Here is a 22,482-nt window from a genome sequence, read left to right as displayed (position 1 = left end):
AAAAATAATGTTACAAAATGGAAAAACAACAAAAGTACCATATCTACTCCTTAATTTTGAGACATTGTCTTCTTAATTATCCCACAAAGCCAAGTGGGACACACATTCAGATGTCAGGTGCCTGCTTTCCAGCTTGTCTTCATCTTACTTTGGTTATTTTTTTTTTGTAGGCATCCATCAATGGTTTTATTTACAAAATCTTCCATGTGACAAATAGGTATTAACTCTTGATCTAGAAGTACCTAGTCACCCAATAGTAGTGGTCACACTAAAGAACAGACTTAAAACTACCTTTGATTTTATAGATGATAATGCTTCTTTATCTCTCTTTCATCAAGTCAAATTATTCTGGCTAAGAATGGCTACCATGCCCCATAAATATTTTTAATGAATTTTTATTAGGATACATTCACGATATGGGAGGTTCATAGTGACAATTCTGATTAGACTTTTATTGTACATTACTTACATTGCCCATATCATCTCTTCTTTGCTTTTTAAAAGCCTAGATGTCTGACTATACCCTGTAAGCTTTAACTTTCTATTGTTGAGATCAAAGTGGCCACATATCCATTTACATTTCATGTGTTTTCATATCATTCAGATGGGACTTGCCTTAGATTTTGCTCATACCACTAAACTTAGATTTTTGGAATTCACCTTTCAGAATTAAGATTCTAAACTTTTACCTCTATCTTAATTGTATGTGTATTTCATTTTAGTAACACTGCAGACCTAGGGCACATCCAAGATTAGAGGCAGGCATTTCTTAGATCTATGAATATAAAACTGAAACTGCCCCTTGTCATAACCATGTCTAGTAAATTTTTATGCAAAAAATAGTAAGAGCCTTAATGGTGATCAGACATGATAGTGAATCTTTTATTCCTCCTTGTGTTCACTATATTCCTCCACTAAAATGACTGTTACAGTTTTACTGCCATTTTCAAAAATGTCACCTTTGAAGCATGGGTTTCACAAGAATTATTTTTTAATATAGATAATCTAGCACCTGTATTACAACAAATGAATAAAATATTAAAAATCCCACATCTAATCATGAGAAATAATAACCCTATGTATCTCCCCCTTGACCACTAAATGAGCACCAAAACAATAGCCTCGTAGGTGCCCTAATGTCCTCCTGCATTACTACCCTCTTGCCTAGTTTTCTTTGCACACTCTCTAGCAACTCCCAAACACTTCCTGACTCCTTGTCCTACCACTTTCTCAGCTTTTTATTTCATTTTGTTCCTTTTGATTGTTCTCACCTTTCTCTTCCATATTTATCTGGGGGAACTTTTAAGGTACCATTCAAATGCCATCTTCTCTAGTGAATATTGGATTTTCCCTCTCTGATCCCTCAAGTACCTGGTACCATTTATTATGCCTGCATAATGTTACAGCCATCGTGTATCACCTTCCCTTGTCCTTCCGTAGCTTCCTCCCTACATTCCTTCCATGATATTTATTGAGCAGCCACCATGTACCAAACACCTACCTTCAGACTAATGACTCTCCTCCACTCTTAAATTCTACTTTGTTCCATTCAGTGATAATTCCTGCCCCAGTGTCCACCCTCTAGGGTTGGTGGATGTAGCAAGCTATAATACAGGATGCCCAGTTAAGCTTGAATTCCAGAAAAACAATGAATAAATTTTTACTATAAGTATGTCCTATGAAATAATTTGGCACATAGCTACACTAAAAGCTTTTTTGCTGCTTCTCCGAAATTCAAATATAACTGGTTGTGCTGTATTTTATCTGGCAATCCTTCTGCTGTCCCTCTTTTACTTTATGGGATACAGTATATGCCCAATATAAACGAATGGCATACAAATGACTGGCTTCTATTGTGTAGTTACATTTGCTTCATTTGGGTAAATTATCCTATTTTTTAAAAAGTATAATGCAACCAATTGAGGGGCTAAAAAAAAGCCATTAGTGGACATCAGTGTTCCTAACCAAGGATGTACTAATAACCATGTAAAAGCCGGTTCTTAACCCCAGGCCTGCAGAATAAAAACTTCTGGGGTGGGTTAGGAGATTCTGATGATCCACTGTCCAAATGATAGAAACTGGTACAGACCATGCCAGAAACAATGGCATGTTTCTAATCATCATCTTTTCTTTAGGATAGACTAATTTGGAAATGACAATATTGGACTGACTATCACTCTGTTAGACAATTAAGGGTGAAACTACTGGGCTTACCTGACATTCCTTGCCTACTGTAAAATTCTTTTAACTACATTCCAGCAGAACAACAACAAATTGTATAAATATAACATATTTAATCCAAAAGAAAGTGGTGTTCTGGCAAGAAATGAAAGCAAACCTTAAATTGTGACAGTGGCTTATTTGCCTCACAACACACATACAAATCTCTTTGCCAACAAGAACTTGTGAGTATTAAAAACATGTTATTCTGATTAGAAGCTGCATGTAACTGAATGCCTATTTTTGGTACCAAGCTAATGGGTGCCTCTTTTGTTTCTGACTTAGTCTAAACTACCTCTACTCTAAAAAAAGTTACATGATAGTAGAGACAACTAAAATGGGGGATGGTTCAACAATTCATTGGGTTGCACTGATTTCTGAATGGTCAGGCCCACAAGAAACAAGTACATTTGGCCCCAAGTTCATTGGGAAAATATCAACGCCCTGTGAGAAGTGATGGGAATGCCATCAGCGCACAGGGCCTAAATTTGATCCCTAGACTCTTCCTCAGGGCCCACAGGTGCATGAAAGGCAGGCCCTGGCCACAAAAGACACAACTGGAAGAAACACTACCTACCCCAATCACAGTGAGGTATGAACCACTGACTCATTAAGTTCATTTCCTCCACCTCTTATCACTTAATTTAGGAAATCTGGAAGAAGGCGTTTAAATGATTTTTCAAACTATGCACTGTCCAAACAGACCTTCCTTAACAAGAATCTTCATTCTAAATATTTTAAAAGAGACTGGTTTCTCTCTAAACAAAGCTTAATGACAGAGTGGTTATTCGGGTTTGCTTCCACAGGATTTGCTACAGCACTCCAGGTTTGTCCACTCTGTTGACAAACTCAATTTCATTACCTAGTATGATTATTATAAATTCTGTCCATAACCTTTGAGCTGCACCTTCACACAGAGATGTCCTGACCATAGTAAGCAACCAGAAATTCTGAAAATTTCCAAAGAGACTTTTTTTTTATGGTACTAGGGCTTGAACTTCAGGGCCTACACCTTGAGCCACGCCACTCCACCTTGAGCCACACCACTCCACCTTGAGCCCTTTTTGTGAAGGTTTTTTTTTTTTTCCAGATAGGGTCTGGTGGAACTGTTTGCTCAGGCTGACTTCAAACTGCAATCCTCCTGATCTCTGCCTCCTGAGTAGCTAGGATTACACACGTGAGCCACTGGCACCCGGCTCCAAAGAGACTTTAAAATAGTCTTTTACTTAGGTTTTTTTCCCTGAGTCTTTATGAACCCCTTCCTTCTTACATAAAAATGATTTTCAAGTGCATCATTATGACTATCACTACTTGCCTTTTCAATCTGCGTTTGTGAGATTTGAAATCAAGAGGCTGAGAAAAGTAGTCTTAATAAGAGCCTTTCCAAGATTCTCCTAGAAGTTGTATTTCATATTTCTTCCTGGATAGTTTACTGAAACAAAGACACACTGGACAGAAGCCAGTGAGCTACAAAAATGTGAGCCTTCACTTTAAAAGTAATAATAATAAAAACATACTCCAAGTCATTATTACAGATTTAGGATGTCTTGTGACCTCTAGTCTATCATTTGGGCGAATTTGGTGTCATGAAATCAGAAAAAAAGCAAAAAATAGTTAGGGAATGTCAGAGCAAAGTATTTATATGAAAAACCTTTAAGAAAATATTTTTTGCTAAAGCACTACTGTCACTCACTTAATCAAATACACTTAAATAAAACAGATGTTCACAGAAATTAAAAGAAATTTTCTCCTTCTGTTATTAAATAATTGTTTAAACATTTTCTAATACATGCTCACCTTATATATGTTAAAAATTACCCCCAAAGAGTCTAAAACTGCCTGAGCTTTCACAAAATAAAATGTCATATTTTAACCTTAAGGTTTGTGAAAACCTTCTTTAAAATGTTAAAGTGCTTCCCTATTTCCTGAAAGATTTATCATTCAGTCATAAGTTCTCCAAGTAATGACTAGGGAGTGGATAGTGTGTGAGTTGGAACACAAAGAAGAACAGGAACAGCTCATACTGATCCTTGCCTTCTCCCTCTACCAGAAAAACCAGCAAAAACATCCAATCAAATCCTCCTCTTTGTACCACCCTCACAGGGCTTTCCTCTTCCATAGTAGAATAGGTTTGATTCTAGTCATGATCTGGGCACCCCAATTCCCAATCCACATTTCCAGTCTTGACATTTTTCCTGACAACACATTCTAAGGTTCTATCTGCCTAGTGAGCATCAACATACACATGCCCCAACCTCTTCAAGGCCTCATGCCCCAAACACACCCACCAAAATTAACTACAATCCTGCTCTGTGCTGCATGCTCTTGGGCCTCACAAAGTTACCACTGTCCTTTTGACCACAAAGACCTTTGAGGCATTCAGTTAAGATTAAGATAGAGCAAATCACTTCCCTAAGCCTGTTTCCTCTTCAGAAAAAGCAGCCAAAGACAGCAGCAACATTACATGGTGTTTGGAGATTAAAAAAGATAATGATGAAGTAGGTACTTTACCATTAGATATATTCCCCTTTCTCACAATCTATATTCAGTCACTGGTCAAGCCTGTCTGCTCTGCCAACCAATTCAACCAACTGTCTCTCACATCCTTCCCTGCATTCTATTCCTACCACCACTTTCCTGGTTTGGACACTCAACTTTTCTAACCAAAACTGTCAATCTCCTGGACTAGTCACCATGCTCTCTTTATTCTCCACCTGCTGGTCTATAAGCTCTATGAAATAGGGGCATTATGGGCCTCATTCTCTTGTTTATTTTCCTATAACCCAGCAAAGTGCCTGGCACAGAGTAGGTATTCAACAAACAGTTCTTGGCAATGCTGACTGGCTCCAAATTCATCATCCCAAGCCCCAGACACAATGAAGCCAGACTATACAAACAACTTCAATCTCATGAGCATCAAGAGAAGTCCATTCCACGCTAAGTGAGGTTGTATGATGACCTTCTTAGAAGCCCCTGGCCCCCAAATCCTTCTTTCTCCTCTTTGCAATCATTGTAGTATATCACTATGGAGACATCAGACCTAAATAAATAGCTAGTAAGCAACTTAGAAATTGTAAGATGTGTTAAAAAATGGTAAGAAGGCAGTTAAGTAGGATGTGTGTATTAAACATACAAAGGAAAGGATGGAAGGACCAAGGGATAACTAATTTTCAGTAGGTATTAAATATACATGACGCACCTGGGCTCTAAATATTCATGATGCACTAAATATACAAGTGGCACTAAATATTCATGAGTACTCAATATTCATGAGGCCTTAATTCAGCCACTCATTTATTGGCGACACTCACTGCAACCCTATGCGCCCTCTGACCAAGAAACACAAACAAAACCATTATTATTCAGCAGGCTTACTGGCGAGCTACAGCTGTGACCAGGCACACTCATCTCTCTACATCTCTCCAACTAAGCAAGTGTTTGCTCCTGGTCCAGGGCCCCTTCTATCTGTGCTTCTCCTTGCTTAACCCTCAATTCTGGTCTCCAAACAATACAATTTGCACACAAGGCTGGTGAAACAAAGGGAGGGTGAGAAGAGAGGAAGGGAGGGGGAAGGAAGGGAGGAAGGAAGGGAGAGAGAGAGAACCATTGCCTACCCCAGGATTCAGTCAGTGTCAACCTTCTACCCACTTAAAATTGGTCCAAAGTGTGCAAAACTATCCTGTCTCTTTCCCCCTTGCTTCTCATTGTGCATTTATTTTTATTTGTCTAGCTTTTGCTTTGTTTTATTTTATAGTGCTAGAGATGAAACCCAGGGCCTTGTGCATGTTAGGCAAGGGCTACCAGTGAATTACATTCCCAGCTCTCCCTAGGCACTTTAAATTATTTTACTCTATCATGTGACTCGTGCATTTTAATTTGGTTTTGTAGCTTCTGGCAAGGCCCTACGTGCATGCTTCTTGGAGATCACCACTGCTTCAAGGTAATATCCCAGGCAACACCATGGCTGCCACATATAGAGAACAGATTTGGGGAGGAGCAGAAATGGAGACAGGGAGGATATAGTAGGCAGCTATTCCATTCCTCTAGTCAAGAGGCGAGAGTAGGGCCCAGAGTGGTGGTGCATTCCTTTAATCCCAGCTACTCAGGAGGCAGAAACAGGAAGATCATCATGGCTTGATGTCAGTCCAGGCAAAAAGTTAGCAAGACTCCATCTCAAAAAACTAACTGAGCATGCTAATACATGCCTGTAATCCCAGTTGCCTGGAAAGGGGAAATAAAGGTAATAGTCTGAGGCCAGCCCAGGCAAAAGTTTGAGACTCTGTCTAAAAACAAGCTAAAGCAAAAAGAGCTGGTGGCATGGCTCAAGTTGTAGAACACTTGCCTGGCAATCACAAGGACCTGCGTTCAAACCCCAGTACCACCAAAAGAAAAAGTGAAAGACATAAGAGGAGCTTGGATTTGGAAGACAGTAAAGTGGTCAAAAAGTCATGGACATGTTCAGTATATTTTGCTAAGAGAATGAAGAACAGGGTCGTATGTAGGCATGAACAAGTGGGGAAAGAAAAAGGAATAGAGATTGCAATCAGAGATGGCAATTTCAAAGTGGGAGTTACTGCAGGTGGCTATACTCCAAAACACAAAGAAAGGACATCGTGCCCAAGAATTATGGCTCCTCAGGTAACAAAGGACCTTGGAAGGTTATTTCCACCAACCACCAAACAAACACTGAACTCCCCTCCAACACCTCTACTGAGCTGTCAGGGAAAAAAGCAACACCCGACATAGCTCCCAGGGGCAGCTATCTATACCAATGAAGGAACAAACAGGAGACTCTCCACTCCACCCTATACCAGGTCCCTACCCCCAAGTCCAATCAGGGCCACCCAGTACAACTTCTGGCAGCACTCCACTAGAAATTTCTTTCTCTTACTGACCTGAATTCTGACCCTTAGATCCCACCCTTGAGAATAGAGAAGATAAGGTCACCCTCCTCCATAAGATACTCCCTTAGATACCTGAAGACTTTTATCAGGCACAACTGGGACTACCTATAACAAACAGAGTTTTCCACTACTCTGTCTTTCATATAACAAATTTTCAGTCCAGGCACCACTGTGGATACTGTCCCCTGAAGGGCTCCAGAATTCAGCATCATCCTAAGTAAGAACACATAGCACAAAGAGAAGAAATCACTGGGCTCCCTTGATCTCTTCCATGAATTAATAATGGTACCTAGTATTAGCTTCTCTAGTGGCCATGTCACAGAGTAACTCTTACATGTGGCTGAAGTGGAGTGCAGATAAAAATGACTGACATATATGGGGTAAAAGAACAAGGACTCTCCATTGAGGTACTGTGATGGTTAATCTTGTTAATTTGATTGGATTAGAAAGTGCATCTCTGGAAGAATCTGTGAGAGCATTTCCAGAGACAATTCCATCATGGGGGCTCTGGCCTACTTAATGGCTTTACTCAATGAAGGATTTAAAATTTTAATAGACTACTGGAATGTAGTGGAACTGTGGAAGGTGGGGTCTAGTTGGAGGAAGTAGGTCACTGGAGGTGTGTCATTGAGGGCTACATCTTACCATGGGCCTTTTCCTCTTGTTCTCTGCTTCTCGTCCACAATGTGAACTTCTCACTCTGTAACACCGTCCCTACCAGATGATCTGAAACTGTGAGCAAAATAAATCTTTCCTCCCTTAAATTGTTTCTGCCAGGTAACAGATCAGAGCAATGACAAAACTTACTAAAACAGGTATCACTAATGTTTTGTCAATTACCATAAATGATGTTAGTTAACAGTATGAGGATGAGGAGAGGGTGGCTGAAACAAATGGCAGTAAATTCAAGAGAGTGTAGCAGTGTCAAAGTGGCAGCAGAAAACACTCTTCTCTTCAGAGGGTGTTGCAAAATGATGCAGTCATGGCCAAGAGACCAACAGCTTTGAGGATAAAGTCAAAGACACAGGAAAGTTCCATTCTAGAGCAACTGAAAGGATACAGTATACCACAGAGGAATGAGAGAAATGGCCAAAGTTAAGGTGTGAAGGGTAGAAAGCTGATCAGTCACTATCACTACTTGCTAACAGCATGTTTATATCTACCACTGGCAACAAGTTAGATATCTAACTATTAGCATGGAATCTTTAAAAGCTAAAGAAAGACAGTATATGAAGGCAGAAGTGAGAAGTGAGAGAATGATAATGCTAAATAGATACCTTGAGGCAGCCCACTATTTATTACCACTGGTTCATTTACTTCAATTGTGTCATCTTCAGGGTAGAAGTAGATTTTATAGTATCTTATTCTATAGTTTTCTTGTCTTTTTTCAGTCACTTCATCTTCCAAATAGGCATCAAAAGATAATACCTGTTGGAATCATAATTAGAAACAATGAAAAAAATTCAGCAAACTTAAAATCAATAAAGATAGTCTCTGTATACTTTTTCTGCATGTAAATAGAAAAGTCAAGGGGATTTTTTCCAAGAATACATTCTACACATCAGCAAAGAGAATGGAGATATAATCTAGGTTATGGTACATAAAGTTTATTTTACATTCTCATCACCATCTGTTTAGAACAAGGAAATAATATTCAAGCAATAAATCTATCATTCACCTCTACCATAAAATGAACTGCTGTCTTGTAATTTCACAGCGGGATTCTAAATGCATGTGTTAAGAGACATAAAATATTTGTTCTGTCAAAATGAAAACAAGTTTTGTTATTTTTCCCATTAAAAATAACACACAGTTACCTTGGTTCTGGAATAAAATTATCTGACTCTTGCTCTCACTGATTATTTGGCTGGAGAAAATTCAAAAAGGCAGGGCTGACATTTTCTTACACTTCTCTGGGAACCTCAATACAAGACCCAGATATCTTACATTAGGAGGTGGGGGTGAAGGTAGATACTAAAGTGGTTATGGTAAAAATCAGAGAGAGTCAAAATATTTTTAAAATTTTCTAACCACTTTGGAAAACGGCCTCTCAGCAAGTAAAACACAGTTCCTTTTGTTTCCCCACATTAAAGCACAAAACCGTCTGCCTCTTTTTAAAGACCAGTTGAAATAGTCTCTATGCTTAGGTGCCATGTGATGTCTTTAACCTTTGGAATCACTCCCAACAAGGTGACCTATTCACAGACTGAGGACAATTGTGGAAAAAGTACATCTACACTATCATTTGAAGCTTGACCTGGGGCACAGACTCCTTGAGAGCTCCATTTAAATATTCCCTTTGCCTTTTACTTTTGATCAATTTTTATAACTGAATTTGCAAAAGTTAATTGGGCACATGATATAACTCAACAATATGTATATCAATCTATTCTCTAGGGGTGGTCAGTTACCCTAATTAAGAAGATACATTCCTGGAGAGTTTAGCATATTTCTATCAGAAGCCCACACTTCAGAAATAGCTAACAAAATGTCTGATCAATACGAGAAACTTTGTTAATTACCATGAATGAAGTTAGAAATGAGTTTTAGTTACTGAAATGACTGTATTCAAATTGCACAGATCAATTACCAATATTGACCAGGCACTATCCTTACAGAAACATGTTCTATGAATCTGTTGAGTCCAGCAATCTATATCCTTCAAAATGACACCTTTGGATAAAAAAAGGTGATGGGGGGAGGGGGTAAATATGATCAAAGTACATTAAATGCATGAATGAACACAGAATAAGGAAACCCATTAAAAATTATTTTAAAAGGGGGTGACCGTGATCAAAGTACATTGTATGCATGAATGGAATGATCACAATTAAACCTCTTTACACAGTTAAGATATGTTAATAAATAGGCACCATTTGCTTCATTCCAAAATGGTCTTATGTTTAGCTGCTTTCTTGAGGGACTTAACCTTACCTGACTCCAGTTAGTTTATTAGCTAACTTTCAGCACTAGAATGGCTGTCACAATTATATTATTTCAAGTAAGATGCTGTTGAATGAATACAAGGTTTTTCCTTCTGAAGGGATGAACATGTTTTAGAACTAGATAGATACACTATAAATATCCTAAATGTCACTGAAATGTCCACTGTAAAATGGCTAATGGTTAATTTTATTATCTGAATTTTACCTCAATTAGAAAAAAAATGTTAGACAGTGAATTGTGTTGGACATTGTAAAATGGTGAGTTTTGTTATGTGGATTATATCTGAATAAAAATGAAATAGGGGGGAAAGATGTTGGTACACCAGAAAGAACAGAGAGCTGGAGCTTCAATGAGCTTTTAAGAGAGGTAGTAATCAACCTGAGATATTATTTTCTTTGTAATCAGACAGGAAAGTATGAGGAAAATATTCTTAGCTCTCACCCATCCCTATGAATTGAATGCTACTGGTAAAAATTTTTGAATGACTAAACTGGCATGTCAGTTGACAACAAGTGTCATGTATGTAATCATTAAAATATTTATCAATTAAATGATGCATTAGATAGGATTCCAAGATGGAGGCTAGAGAGAGGAAGCAGAAAGCATGCCTCCTAAAGTAAAATCTTGGAGAGACGCTGGAGATACACCTAACAGGAAAAACCACTGAGAACAGGCAACACTTTGATTCCTCCACACCTCCAGCCTGCGAATAGCATCTCTACTTCACGTTAAATGGAGAAACCAGGAGGGCTCCCATGCTGCCGCCAGATAGCAGCACCCAGACGGCTTGGGAAGACGCAGACCACAAGGTGAGCTAAGCAGGACACAGTACTCCCACAGACAATCCTGGGCCAGATCAGCATAGCCCCCTGGACAAACTGACCCCCACCCAGGGAAAAAAGGAAAAAACTGAATAATAAGTAATAACAACAAAAAAGACACGTAGCAAAGAGGGCAGGGCGCCCTGAGTGCTGAAGAAGGGGGGAGGGGAAATCCCTCACAACAAGCCGGCTGGAGAAGGAGGGGTGGCAGCACACGCCCAGCAACAAGGAGCAGGAAAGCTTGTAAAAGAGCTGGTGGGAGAAAAACCACACAGGAGAGGAGAGAAGACCCACTTCCCATGTGAGCTGTAAATAAACAAGCTGGCCAGAGAAGGCAGAAGCAGCAGCACATGCCCAGCAATCAGGAGCAGGAAAGCTTGTAAAAGTGGCGATGGGAAGAAAACTCCACAGGAGAGGGGGGAAGACCCACTTCCCATGTGAACTGTAAAAATACGCAGGCTTGAAAAGCTGGTGCAGTGTCACCTCCCCCAGTGTTCTTGGAAAGGGGAAAGCTTGTAGCAGTGGCAGTCATGCCCAGGAGAACCCTAAGTAAACAAAGCCTGAGGGGCAAGGTGAGTGTTAAGCTCAATCCTGAGATCTGCATAAAAAAAGCCTCCAGCAACAGCAGGCTGACAGCAGTGGGCAGGTGAGCCACAGCCCCAGATAGCCATTCACAGAACTGTCTCCAGACTCTTTTGTTTTCTCCCTACCTTTGATGAGACAACAATCAAACTATACCTGTATGCTGAAAAACCTACTGAAACTGTATTGCATTTGAACTTGGGACACTTTGTGGGGTTCTTTTTGTTTTGTGTTTTTATTTTTTTTAGTTTTTTTCCCCTTTGATGAGACAACGACAGATATACTTCTGTGACACCATCTCCAGGATTAGAGGCTAAGGAACTAACACCAAAATTATTAAGACTGAAACTTTATTGCATTTGAACTTGGAGATTTTTTTTCATTTATTTATTTTTTATTTCTATTTTTTATTTTTTATTTTCAAAATCTTCTCTCTGTACACTATCTCTCCCTATTTATATCTTTGAAACTTCTGTTTGTTTGTTTGTTTGCTGTGATTTTTCTACTTGTTTGTTTATTTGTTTTTCCGTTATTCTTTAACTTCTTTGCTTTCCATCTTCTCTCACCCTTCCATTTTAAATATCACCACTGTTATTACCACAAGCTAGAAAATACTTAATTGCACACAGTACAGGGACAATAACAACACCAAGGGCAATGACAGGAAGACAGAAAAAACAAGGAAACCAGTTTCCCCACAACAAAAAATTAGTACAAGAACCAGAGGGAAATGAAGAAAACAGATACTCAGATCCAGAATCCAACAAAATGAAGATAAACTGTGCCCAAAAACCCAATAAAGCCCACAAGAACAATCTAAAAGAAGAAATACTATAGGTAATTAATAAGAATTTTATAGAGATGATACTGGATATGGTCAACCAAAATGTACAGGAGACACTCAAGAAATTCCAAGACAACAAAAATACAGAATTTAAAAAAGCACAAGAAGAAATAAAACAAACCATAGAAGCACTGTATAAACACCAAAGTGAAACAAAGAACACAATTAATAAAGAGATAAATGAACTCAGGACAAAAATAGACAACATTAAAGAGGAAGGGACTCAGGATATGGAAAACCACAGAAAAAAGAACGAAACAGAATTGCAAAACAAAATGGAAGGCCAATCCAGCAGAATAGAACAAACAGAAGACAGAATCTCAGAACTTGAAGATGAAATGGTAATTAAAAGAAAAACTAAAGAACTATTAGTTAAACAACTCAAGACCTGTGAAAAGAAAATGCAAGAACTCACTGACTCCATCAAAACACCAAACCTGAGAATCATGGGCATTGAAGAAGGAGAAGAGGTGCAAGCAAAGGGAATACGTAACAGTTTAACAAAATAATAACAGAAAATTTCCCAAATCTAGAGAAATCTATTCGCATACAGATGCAAGGGACCTCCAGAACACCAAACAGTCCAGATCAAAATAGAACTACCCCACGGCATATCATCATCAGAACAACAAGTACAGAAACTAGAGAAAGAATATTGAAAGCTGTAAGAGAGAAAAAACAAATAACATACAAAGGCAAACCCATCAAAATCACAGCAGACTTCTCAACAGAAACATTAAAAACAAGAAGAGGTTGGGGTGAGATTTTCCAGGCACTGAATGAAAACAACTTCAACCCCAGGATACTCTACCCAGCAAAACTATCATTCAAAAAGATGGAGCAATAAAAGTCTTCCATGATAAGCAGAAACTAAAACAATATGTGATCACAAAGCCACCACTACAAAAGATTCTTCAAGAGATTCTGCACACAGAAAGTGAAACCCAACATAACCATGAAAGGGCAGGGAGCACCAAACTATAGGAAAAGAAAAAGCAAGAAAGTAGCGAGTAACCTCAACTTAGGTACACACAATCAAACCTTCAAACAACTAAGACAACTAAATGACAGTTCTCATTTAGAACTACCACATACCTATCAGTACTAACACTTAATGTTAATGGACTTTATTCCCCCATCAAAAGGCACCGTTTGATGAAATGGATTAAAAAGGAAGATCCAACAATTTCTTGCTTACAGGACACCCAACTCACCAACAGAAATAAGCATAGGCTTAGGATGAAAGGTTGGAAGAAGATTTACCGAGCCAATGGCCCCCGAAAACAGGCAGGAATAGCAATACTTATCTCTGACAAAGTAGACTTCAAACCTACATTGCTCAAACGAGATAAAGAAGGACATTCCATACTAATAAAAGGGGAAATAGACCAAAAGGAAAAAACAATTATCAACCTATATGCACCCAACGTCAAAGCACCCAATTTCATCAAACATACCCTGAAGGATCTAAAAGCATATATTAATGTCAACACAGTGGTTGTGGGATACTTTAATGCTCCATTATCATCAATAGATAGGTCATCCAAACAAAAAAATCAATAAAGAAATCCTATATCTAAAATATACAATAGATCAAATGGACCTATTTGATGTCTACAGAACATTTCATCCAACTTCTACACAATATACACTCTTCTCAGCAGCCCATGGAACCCTCTCCAAAATAGATCATATGCTAGGGTACAAAGCAAGCCTCAGCAAATATAAGAAAATAGAAATTATACCATGCATTCTATCTGATCACAATGCAATAAAACTAGAACTCAACAACAAAAGTAAAGACAAAAAACATGCAAACATCTGGAAACTGAATAACTCACTGCTTAATGAACAATGGGTCATTGATGAAATAAAAGAGGAAATTAAAAAGTTCCTGGAAGTCAATGAAAATGAAAACACAACCTACCGGAACCTATGGCTCACAAAAAGGGCAGTACTCAGAGGAAAGTTTAGAGCCATGAGTGCATATATTAAAAAGACCGAAAAATCCCGTATCAATGATCTAATGATACATCTCAAAATCCTAGAAAAACAAGAACAAGCAAATCCCAAAACAAATAGGAGGAGAGAAATAATAAAAATAAGAGCTGAAATCAACAAAATAGAAACCAAAAAAATCACACAAAGAATTAGTGAAACAAAAAGTTCATTCTTTGAAAAAATAAACAAGATCGACAGACCCCTGCCAAACCTGACTAAAAGGAGGAGAGAAAAAACCCAAATTAGTAGAATCAGGAATGCAAATGAGGAAATAAGAACAAACACCATGGAAGTCCAGGAAATCATCAGAGACTACTTCGAGAACCTATATTCAAATAAATTTGAAAATCTTAAAGAAATGGACAGATTTCTAGACACATATGATCATCCAAAACTGAAACAAGAGGATATTAATAAACTGAATAGATCTATAACACAAAATGAAATTAAAGCAGCAATCAAGAGTCTCCCCAAAAACAAAAGTCCAGGACCTGATGGATTCTCTGCTGAATTCTATCAGACCTTTAAAGAAGAACTGACACCAACCCTCCTTAACTTGTTCCACAAAATAGAAAGGGAAGGAAAACTGCCTAACACATTTATGAAGCCAGTATTACACTTATCCCAAAACCAGGCAAAGACACCTCCAAAAAGGAGAACTAGAGGCCAATCTCCTTAATGAACATTGATGCAAAAATCCTCAATAAAATAATCGCAAACCAAATTCAACAACACATCAAAAAGATCATTCACCACGACCAAGTAGGCTTCATCCCAGGAATGCAGGGGTGGTTCAACATACAAAAATCAATAAATGTAATAAACCACATTAACAGAAGCAAAGACAAAAACCACTTGATCATCTCAATAGATGCAGAGAAAGCCTTTGATAAGATCCAACACCATTTCATGATTAAAGCTCTAAGAAAACTAGGAATAGAAGGAAAGTACCTCAACATTATAAAAGCTATATATGACAAACCTACAGCCAGCATTATACTTAATGGAGAAAAACTGGAACCATTCCCTCTAAAATCAGGAACGAGAGAAGGATGCCCACTATCTCCACTCCTATTCAACATAGTACTGGAATTCCTAGCCAGAGCAATTAGGCAAGAAGAAGGCATAAAAGGAATACAGATAGGTAAAGAAACTGTCAAAATAGCCCTATTTGCAGATGACATGATCCTATACCTTAAAGACCCAAAAAACTCTACTCAGAAGCTCCTAGACACCATCAATGGCTATAGCAAGGTAGCAGGATATAAAATCAACATAGAAAAATCATTAGCATTTCTATACACTAATAATGAACAAACTGAGAAAGAATATATGAAAACAATTCCATTTACAATAGCCTCAAAAAAATCAAATACCTAGGTGTAAACCTAACAAAGGATGTGAACGACCTCTACAAGGAAAACTATAAACTTCTGAAGAAAGAGATTGAGGAAGACTATAGAAAGTAGAGAGATCTCCCATGCTCATGGATTGGTAGAATCAACATAGTAAAAATGTCGATACTCCCAAAAGTAATCTACATGTTTAATGCAAATCCCATCAAAATTCCAATGACATTCATTAAAGAGATTGTAAAATCTACCATTAAATTTATATGGAAACACAAGGGGCCACGAATAGCCAAGGCAATACTCAGTCAAAAGAACAATGCTGGAGGTATCACGATACTCGACTTCAAACTATATTACAAAGCAGTAACAAAAAAACCCAGCATGGTCCTGGCATAAAAACAGACATGAAGACCAGTGGAACAGAATAGAGGACCCAGATATGAAGCCACACAACTATAACCAACTTGTCTTTCACAAAGGTGCTAAAAATATATGATGGAGAAAAGACAGCCTCGTCAACAAAAATTGCTGGGAAAACTGGTTAGCAGTCTGCAAAAAACTGAGACTAAATCCAAGTATATCACCCTATACCAATATTAACTCAAAATGGATCAAGGATCTTTTATCAGACCCCAAACTCTAAAGGTGATACAGGAAAGAGTAGGAAATATTCTGGAATTAATAGGTATAGGAACTTTCTCAATGGAACCCCAGCAGCACAGCAACTAAGAGATAGCATAGATTAATGGGACGTCATAAAACTAAAAAGCTTCTGTTCAACAAAACAAATGGTCTCTAAACTGAAGAGAACACCCACAGAGTGGGAGAAAATATTTGCCAGCTACACATCAGAAAAAGGACTGATAACCAGAATATATAGGGAACTTAGAAAACTAAATTCTCCTAAAACTAATGAACCAATAAAGAAATGGGCAAGTGAACCAAACAGAACTTTCTCAAAAGAAGAAATTCAAATGGCCAAAAGCACATGAAAAAATGCTCATCATCTCTAGCAATAAAGGAAATGCAAATTAAAACCACCCTAAGATTCCACCTCACCCATTAGAATAGCCATCATTAGGAACACCACTAACAACAGGTATTGGTGAGGATGCAGGGAAAAATGAACCTTCTTACACTGCTGGTGGGAATGTTAACTAGTACAACCACTCTGGAAAAAAATTTGGAGGCTACTTAAAAAGCTAAACATTGATCTACCATATGATCCAGCAATACCATTCTTGGGGATATACCCAAAAGAATGTGACACAGGTTACTCCAGAGGCACCTGCACACCCATGTTTATTGCAGCACTATTCATAATAGCCAAGTTATGGAAACAGCCAAGATGCCTCACTACTAACGAATGGATTAAGAAAATGTGGTATCTATACACAATGGAATTTTATGCAGCCATGAAGAAGAACGAAATGTTATCATTCACTGGTAAATGGATGGAATTGGAGAACATCATTCTGAGTGAGGTTAGCCTGGCCCAAAAGACCAAAAATCGTATGTCCTCCCTCATATGTGGACATTAGATCAAGGGCAAACACAACAAGAGGATTGGACTTTGATCACATGATAAAGTGAGAGCACACAAGGGAGGTATGAAGATAGGTAAGACACCTAAAAAACTAGATAGCATTTGTTGCCCTCAACGCAGAGAAACTAAAGCAGATACTTTAAAGCAACTGAGACCAATAGGAGAAGGGGACCAGGAACTAGAGAAAAGGTTAGATCAAGAAGAATTAACCCAGAAGGTAACACACATGCACAGGAAATCAATGTGAGTCAATGCCCTGTATAGCTATCCTTATCTCAACTAGCAAAAACTCTTTGTGCTTCCTATTATTGCTTATACTCTCTCTTCAACAAAATTAGATAAGGGCAAAACAGTTTCTGCCAGCTATCGAGGGGGTTGGGGGGGAGAGGGAGGGGGCGGGGGGGATAAAGGAGAGGGTGGGGGAAGGGGGGAGAAATGACCCAAACATTGTATGCAGATATGAATTAAAAAAATGATGCATTAAAAGAAAAGAAAATTGAGCAAATTGTGGTTTTTCACACCTGTAATCCCAGGTACTTGGGAGGTAGAGGATCACAATTCATGACCAGACTGGGCAAAACGTTACTGAGACCCTGTCTCCTAACCAAGCCAGGCATGGTGACCAAGCCTATAATTTCAGTTACTCTGGAGGCTGAGGTAGGGGAGTATGGTTCAAGATTGGTCTGGGCAAAAGCTCAGAGAAGACCTTACCTGACAAACAAACAAAATCAAAAAAGGTTAGGGCATGGCTCAAGTGGGAGAGCACTTATCTAGTAAGCCTGAGGCCCTTAGTTCAAACCCTAGTACCATAAAAAAGAGGGGGTAAGGGGGCACAGCTCAAGGGATAGAGAGCGTGGCTAGCATACAAAATCCCTGCTTTCAAATCCCAGTAGTGGAAAAATATAAACAAAAGATGTTAAAAGAAAAGAAAAGGCATATTTGGGCTGGGCTTCCAAACGTTCAAAAGAGGAGATGACTGGTATTTTGTGTTCTGGTCCTATAAGAATACAAGCTACCAGACTCCAACATGAAAGATACAGAATAAGTTAGAGAATAATGGAGGTAAAAAGATAGAAAAAGAAGAGAGAGAGGAAATTGTAAAATGCAGCAAAGGAGAATGCGAGGAAGAGACACCAAATATAATAAATGTGATTTCATAAAGATAAATGACCTAATTGTAATGGAACTTGATGTACCAATGATTTCAGAAAAAAAGAACCCAAAATAAAAAACTGTTAGAAACGAAAATTTATAGAAATATAATTATGATACAAAGTTTTGTCATAGTAAGTCACGCAGAAAGTGGATAAGTAAGGTCCTGGAGGATGTAACTGGCTGCAATTTTCTTTTTTTAAAACTCTTTTATTAGCATACATTAATAGTATGAGGGGGTTTCATTGTGACAATACCATGTATGCATTACTTTTAACAAGTTCACCCCCTCTATTATATTCCTATAATCCCCTTCCTCTTCCTCAACGTTTTCCAACAGCGTTTGGTGGGTTTCATTATGTATGATACACACACACACACACACACACACACACACACACACACACTTCTGAATTTGAGACCCTTTTACAATTGAAGCCAAAAGAAACTCAAAATAGTCAGGAGAGAATTTTAATGGGCAAGTGGTTATAACTTAATATACAGTACAAATGTAGTTTTGAAAGGAAAGAGTTAATCCCATTTTCATGTTAATTGACTTATTTGCTTTGCATCGCATACCCCAAACAGCTGAATTTTAACATTAATTTAGATTCTTAATTTTCATTTAAAATATTATCAAAATGACTGTTGTATGGTGCAGCACTGACACAAAAAATAATTGTGTATAAAATGTCAAAGCAAAAGCCTAGTCTCTCAGAGTATATCATATAATTTTTGAAGCTGGAGAGGTTGTTGTGACCGATGTACGAGTCATAAAAGACTATTTAGGTAGTTCAGGGCTGTAATCCCAGCACACGGAGAACTAAGGCAGATCAAGAGTTTGAGACTACTCATGGCTACATAGTAAGACCCTGCCTCAAAAAAAAAATTTAAGGATCAAAAATTCATATATCAATTTCTAGAGAAGCTATTAGGAAAGAAGATGAAATACTAGTAATGTTCAATAAGGTTTGACTTTTTATACAGAAATCAACATTACAAATCTCAGTCTAAATGTTTAGGAAGCTGGGTGTGGTAGCATGCACCTGTTTTCAGCAGGAGAGAGGAGGGGAAAGGGGAGAGGAAAGGAGAAGGGAGGGGAGACTGGGGAGAAGGAGGGGAAGGGAGTGGGGAGAGGAATAAGGAGGGGAGGGGAAGAGGGATGAAGAGGGGAGGAGGGAGAAAGGGAAGGGAGAGAGGAGGGCAGGGGGAGGAATAAGGGGGAGGGCAGTGGAGAGGGGAAGAGAGAAGGGAAGAGAGGGGAGAGAAGAGAGAATGGAGGAGGCGGGAAGGGAGGGGAATGAGGGGAAAGGGGAAGGAGAGGAGAGAGAGATGGGGGAGGGGAGGAGAAAGGAGAGAAGGGGGAAGAGAGAAAGGAGACTAGGGGAAGGAAGGGGGAGGGGAGATAGGAGCTAAGGAAGAGGTGAAGGGAAAGAAGAGAGAGGGAGTGGGAGGGGAGGCGAAGGAGGAGGGAGGGAAGGAGAAGGGAGAGGGGAGGGTGGAAGAGAGAGGGGGAAGGGAGGGAGAGGGAGGAAGGAGAAGAGAAGGGGGAAGGGAAGGGGCAGGAGGAAGAAAGGAGAGAAGGGTGAGGGGAGGGAATTGGAGAGAAGGGGAAAGGGAGAGGGAAGGGAGGAGGAAAGAAGAAGGGGGAGGGAACAGAGGAGAAAGGGAGAAAAGGAGAGGGGAAAAGAAGATAAAGAGGAGGGGATAAGGCGAAGGAAGAGGGACAGAGATGAGAGAGGAAGGGAGGGAGGGGGAGGGGAGGGGAGGAGAGAGGAGAGGGGGGAAAAAAGCACTGCACAGATAGCTCTGTGGTTTGGTGATTGCCTAGCACAGACAAAGCCTGGGTTCAATCTCCAGCATCACAAAATTAAATGAAGTGTTTAGATTTCTCTTTTATGAAAAACACTCAGACTTGAACTATGAAGAACCAAAGGAGGCATGTAGCAGTATGGATAAATGCATGCAGTTAGAGGTTAGTTAGCAGACAATAAAATTTTGTATTTATTTAATGCAGTGTTGTTTATTCTTCCTGAAAAGGTTGTTAAAATTGTAAAACGGGTGGCAGGAACCAGTCAGGCGGGAAGGGGAAAGGAGGGAGGGATGGGGGTAAATATGATGGAAATACATTACATATAGATGAAAAGAGCACAATGTATGCCTCCAAAAACTATTTTAAAGTAGGGGAGCTAGGGAGGAGATTAAGAAAGAGTAATAGAAGGGGTGAATTTGATCAAACTACATTATATGCATGTATGGAAACCTCTTTCTATAATTAATTTATGCTAATAAAAAGCTGTTGAGAAATCAATGTTTATAGTCTTAGAATCAAGAAAATAAACACTAAATTTTGCGTTACATATAGAAGATAACTCCTTTTATATATGATAATGGTAGATTTACAGAAATTTATCATATGCTAACTCACAAAAAAATTATATTAAAAAAATTATATAACTTACAGTCATTGGTCCCAAAGAAATACAGCTAGAAATGTACAATATAACATAAGTAAAAATTGTCACTTACAATAATTGTGGTGCTAAAAATAAATTTAAAAATACAAAAAATAAATACAAAATCTAATACAGCCATACAGCTGGGCACCAGTGGTTCATGCCTATAATCCAAGCTACTTGAGAGGCTGAGATCTGGAGGATTGTGGTTTGAAGCCAACGTAGGCAAACATAATTCACGAAACCCCATTTCCAAATTAAGCAGAGAAAAAAATGGACCAGAAATGTGGTTTGAACCATAGAGTGCTTGTTTCGAGAGCGCAAAGCCCTGAGCTCAAATCCCAGTCCCGCCAAAAAAAAAAAAAAGAAAAGAAAGCCATACAAATTGATAGGATACAAGCAAATCTGTAGTGTGAAGGTAAATTATTGGATTTAAATTAGTACATAAGAGAATTCAGAATTTGAGAGAGGATAAATTGCTAACAGTGTTCGTAGGCCTTAGCTGCACATGAGGAGCTTTAAAAAAATAAAACAGACCCAAGCTAAATAAAATTACAATATTTGAGGAGGAAATGAAAGTACTTTTTGTAGTTTTTTTTTTAAGTTACTGATAAGGTTCAGACACACTACCCCAAAATATGGCATCTTGGCATTTGAGAACTTGGCAGAAGCAGAAGGTCTCTCAGACATGCCACTCTAAGCAGGCAATAAAATCTAGGAAGTTCACTCTCTACCCTTTTCCCTTACTTCCTTTCTGAAAACCCTCATGTCACTCCCTATACCCATAAGGAAGTGCTGTCATACATGGACACCAAGAAGATTCTGAACAAACAGGACTTCCTAAGTTCCCCTAGCTAATTACTATTAGGATCATACCTTGTTGTCCTCCAATCATGCTTCTGCATAACTGTACATAAAAGTAGTTTTCCTGTTTCTTTTGTCACTTGAAACTTAAATAAATTAAATATAAATAAATTTGTATGCTTTTCTCTTGCTAATCTGTCTTTTGTTATGGAGGTCTCAGCCATGATCCTTGCAATGGGTAAGAAAAAAAGGTATTCCTCCTTCCCCCTTCACCCTCCATGCTTCCCAGGTAATTCTGAAATTGCCAAAGTTCAGAACCAGTGAGTAACAGTTCAAACAAAAAATTTTGAAAGTGCAAAAATCTGTCATAAATAGTAGAAAGCAAAAAGGATTATAGGAATTTGAAAACAGAAAAAAACTACAACAAAAGAAGGAAAGAAAGACAGTGAACAATAATGAAATACCTCACATCTGTGCAGGAAGAAGACATAATAAAACACTGAAAACTGTTGAACAACACAGGATAGGGGAAAAGGGTGAGGAAATGCAGTGGACAGGGGTTAGATCAACTTAAGCACAACACATTTACAGATAAAATGCCAAGGCAAAAATCCCACTGACCAACGAACAGAAACCTAAACAATGAAGGACAAAAATGTAAAACAGGTCACGCTAAGGGGAGGGCACTAATGAGGGGGGTGAAAGGGGTAAATGAACAAAGTAAAGGTGAATATGGTTGATGTACTTTCTACACAAGTATGAATATGCAATATTCAAACCTGTTGAAATCACCATACAAAGAGTACTAAGGAAGAAAGAAGAAAAAGGAGGGGATGAACCAATTTGGGTATAAC

The 22,482-nt window shown here is 38.6% G+C and overlaps 1 protein-coding gene across 1 annotated transcript in view; it reads right to left on the bottom strand.

Moving 5' to 3' along the window:
* Efhc2 (EF-hand domain containing 2) overlaps nucleotides 1-22,482 on the bottom strand; it is a 183,877-nt gene that overhangs the window by 103,542 nt on the left and 57,853 nt on the right. The window contains exon 3 of the mRNA XM_074062727.1: nucleotides 8,402-8,552. Coding sequence (XP_073918828.1) covers nucleotides 8,402-8,552 — 151 coding nt within the window. The remainder of the gene's footprint in view (nucleotides 1-8,401; nucleotides 8,553-22,482) is intronic.

Source organism: Castor canadensis, chromosome X (assembly GCF_047511655.1).
Source record: "Castor canadensis chromosome X, mCasCan1.hap1v2, whole genome shotgun sequence".
NCBI classification, from domain to species: domain Eukaryota; kingdom Metazoa; phylum Chordata; class Mammalia; order Rodentia; family Castoridae; genus Castor; species Castor canadensis.
Note: the sequence above shows the minus strand (reverse complement) of the source record. Positions and strands in the feature narration are given on the sequence as shown.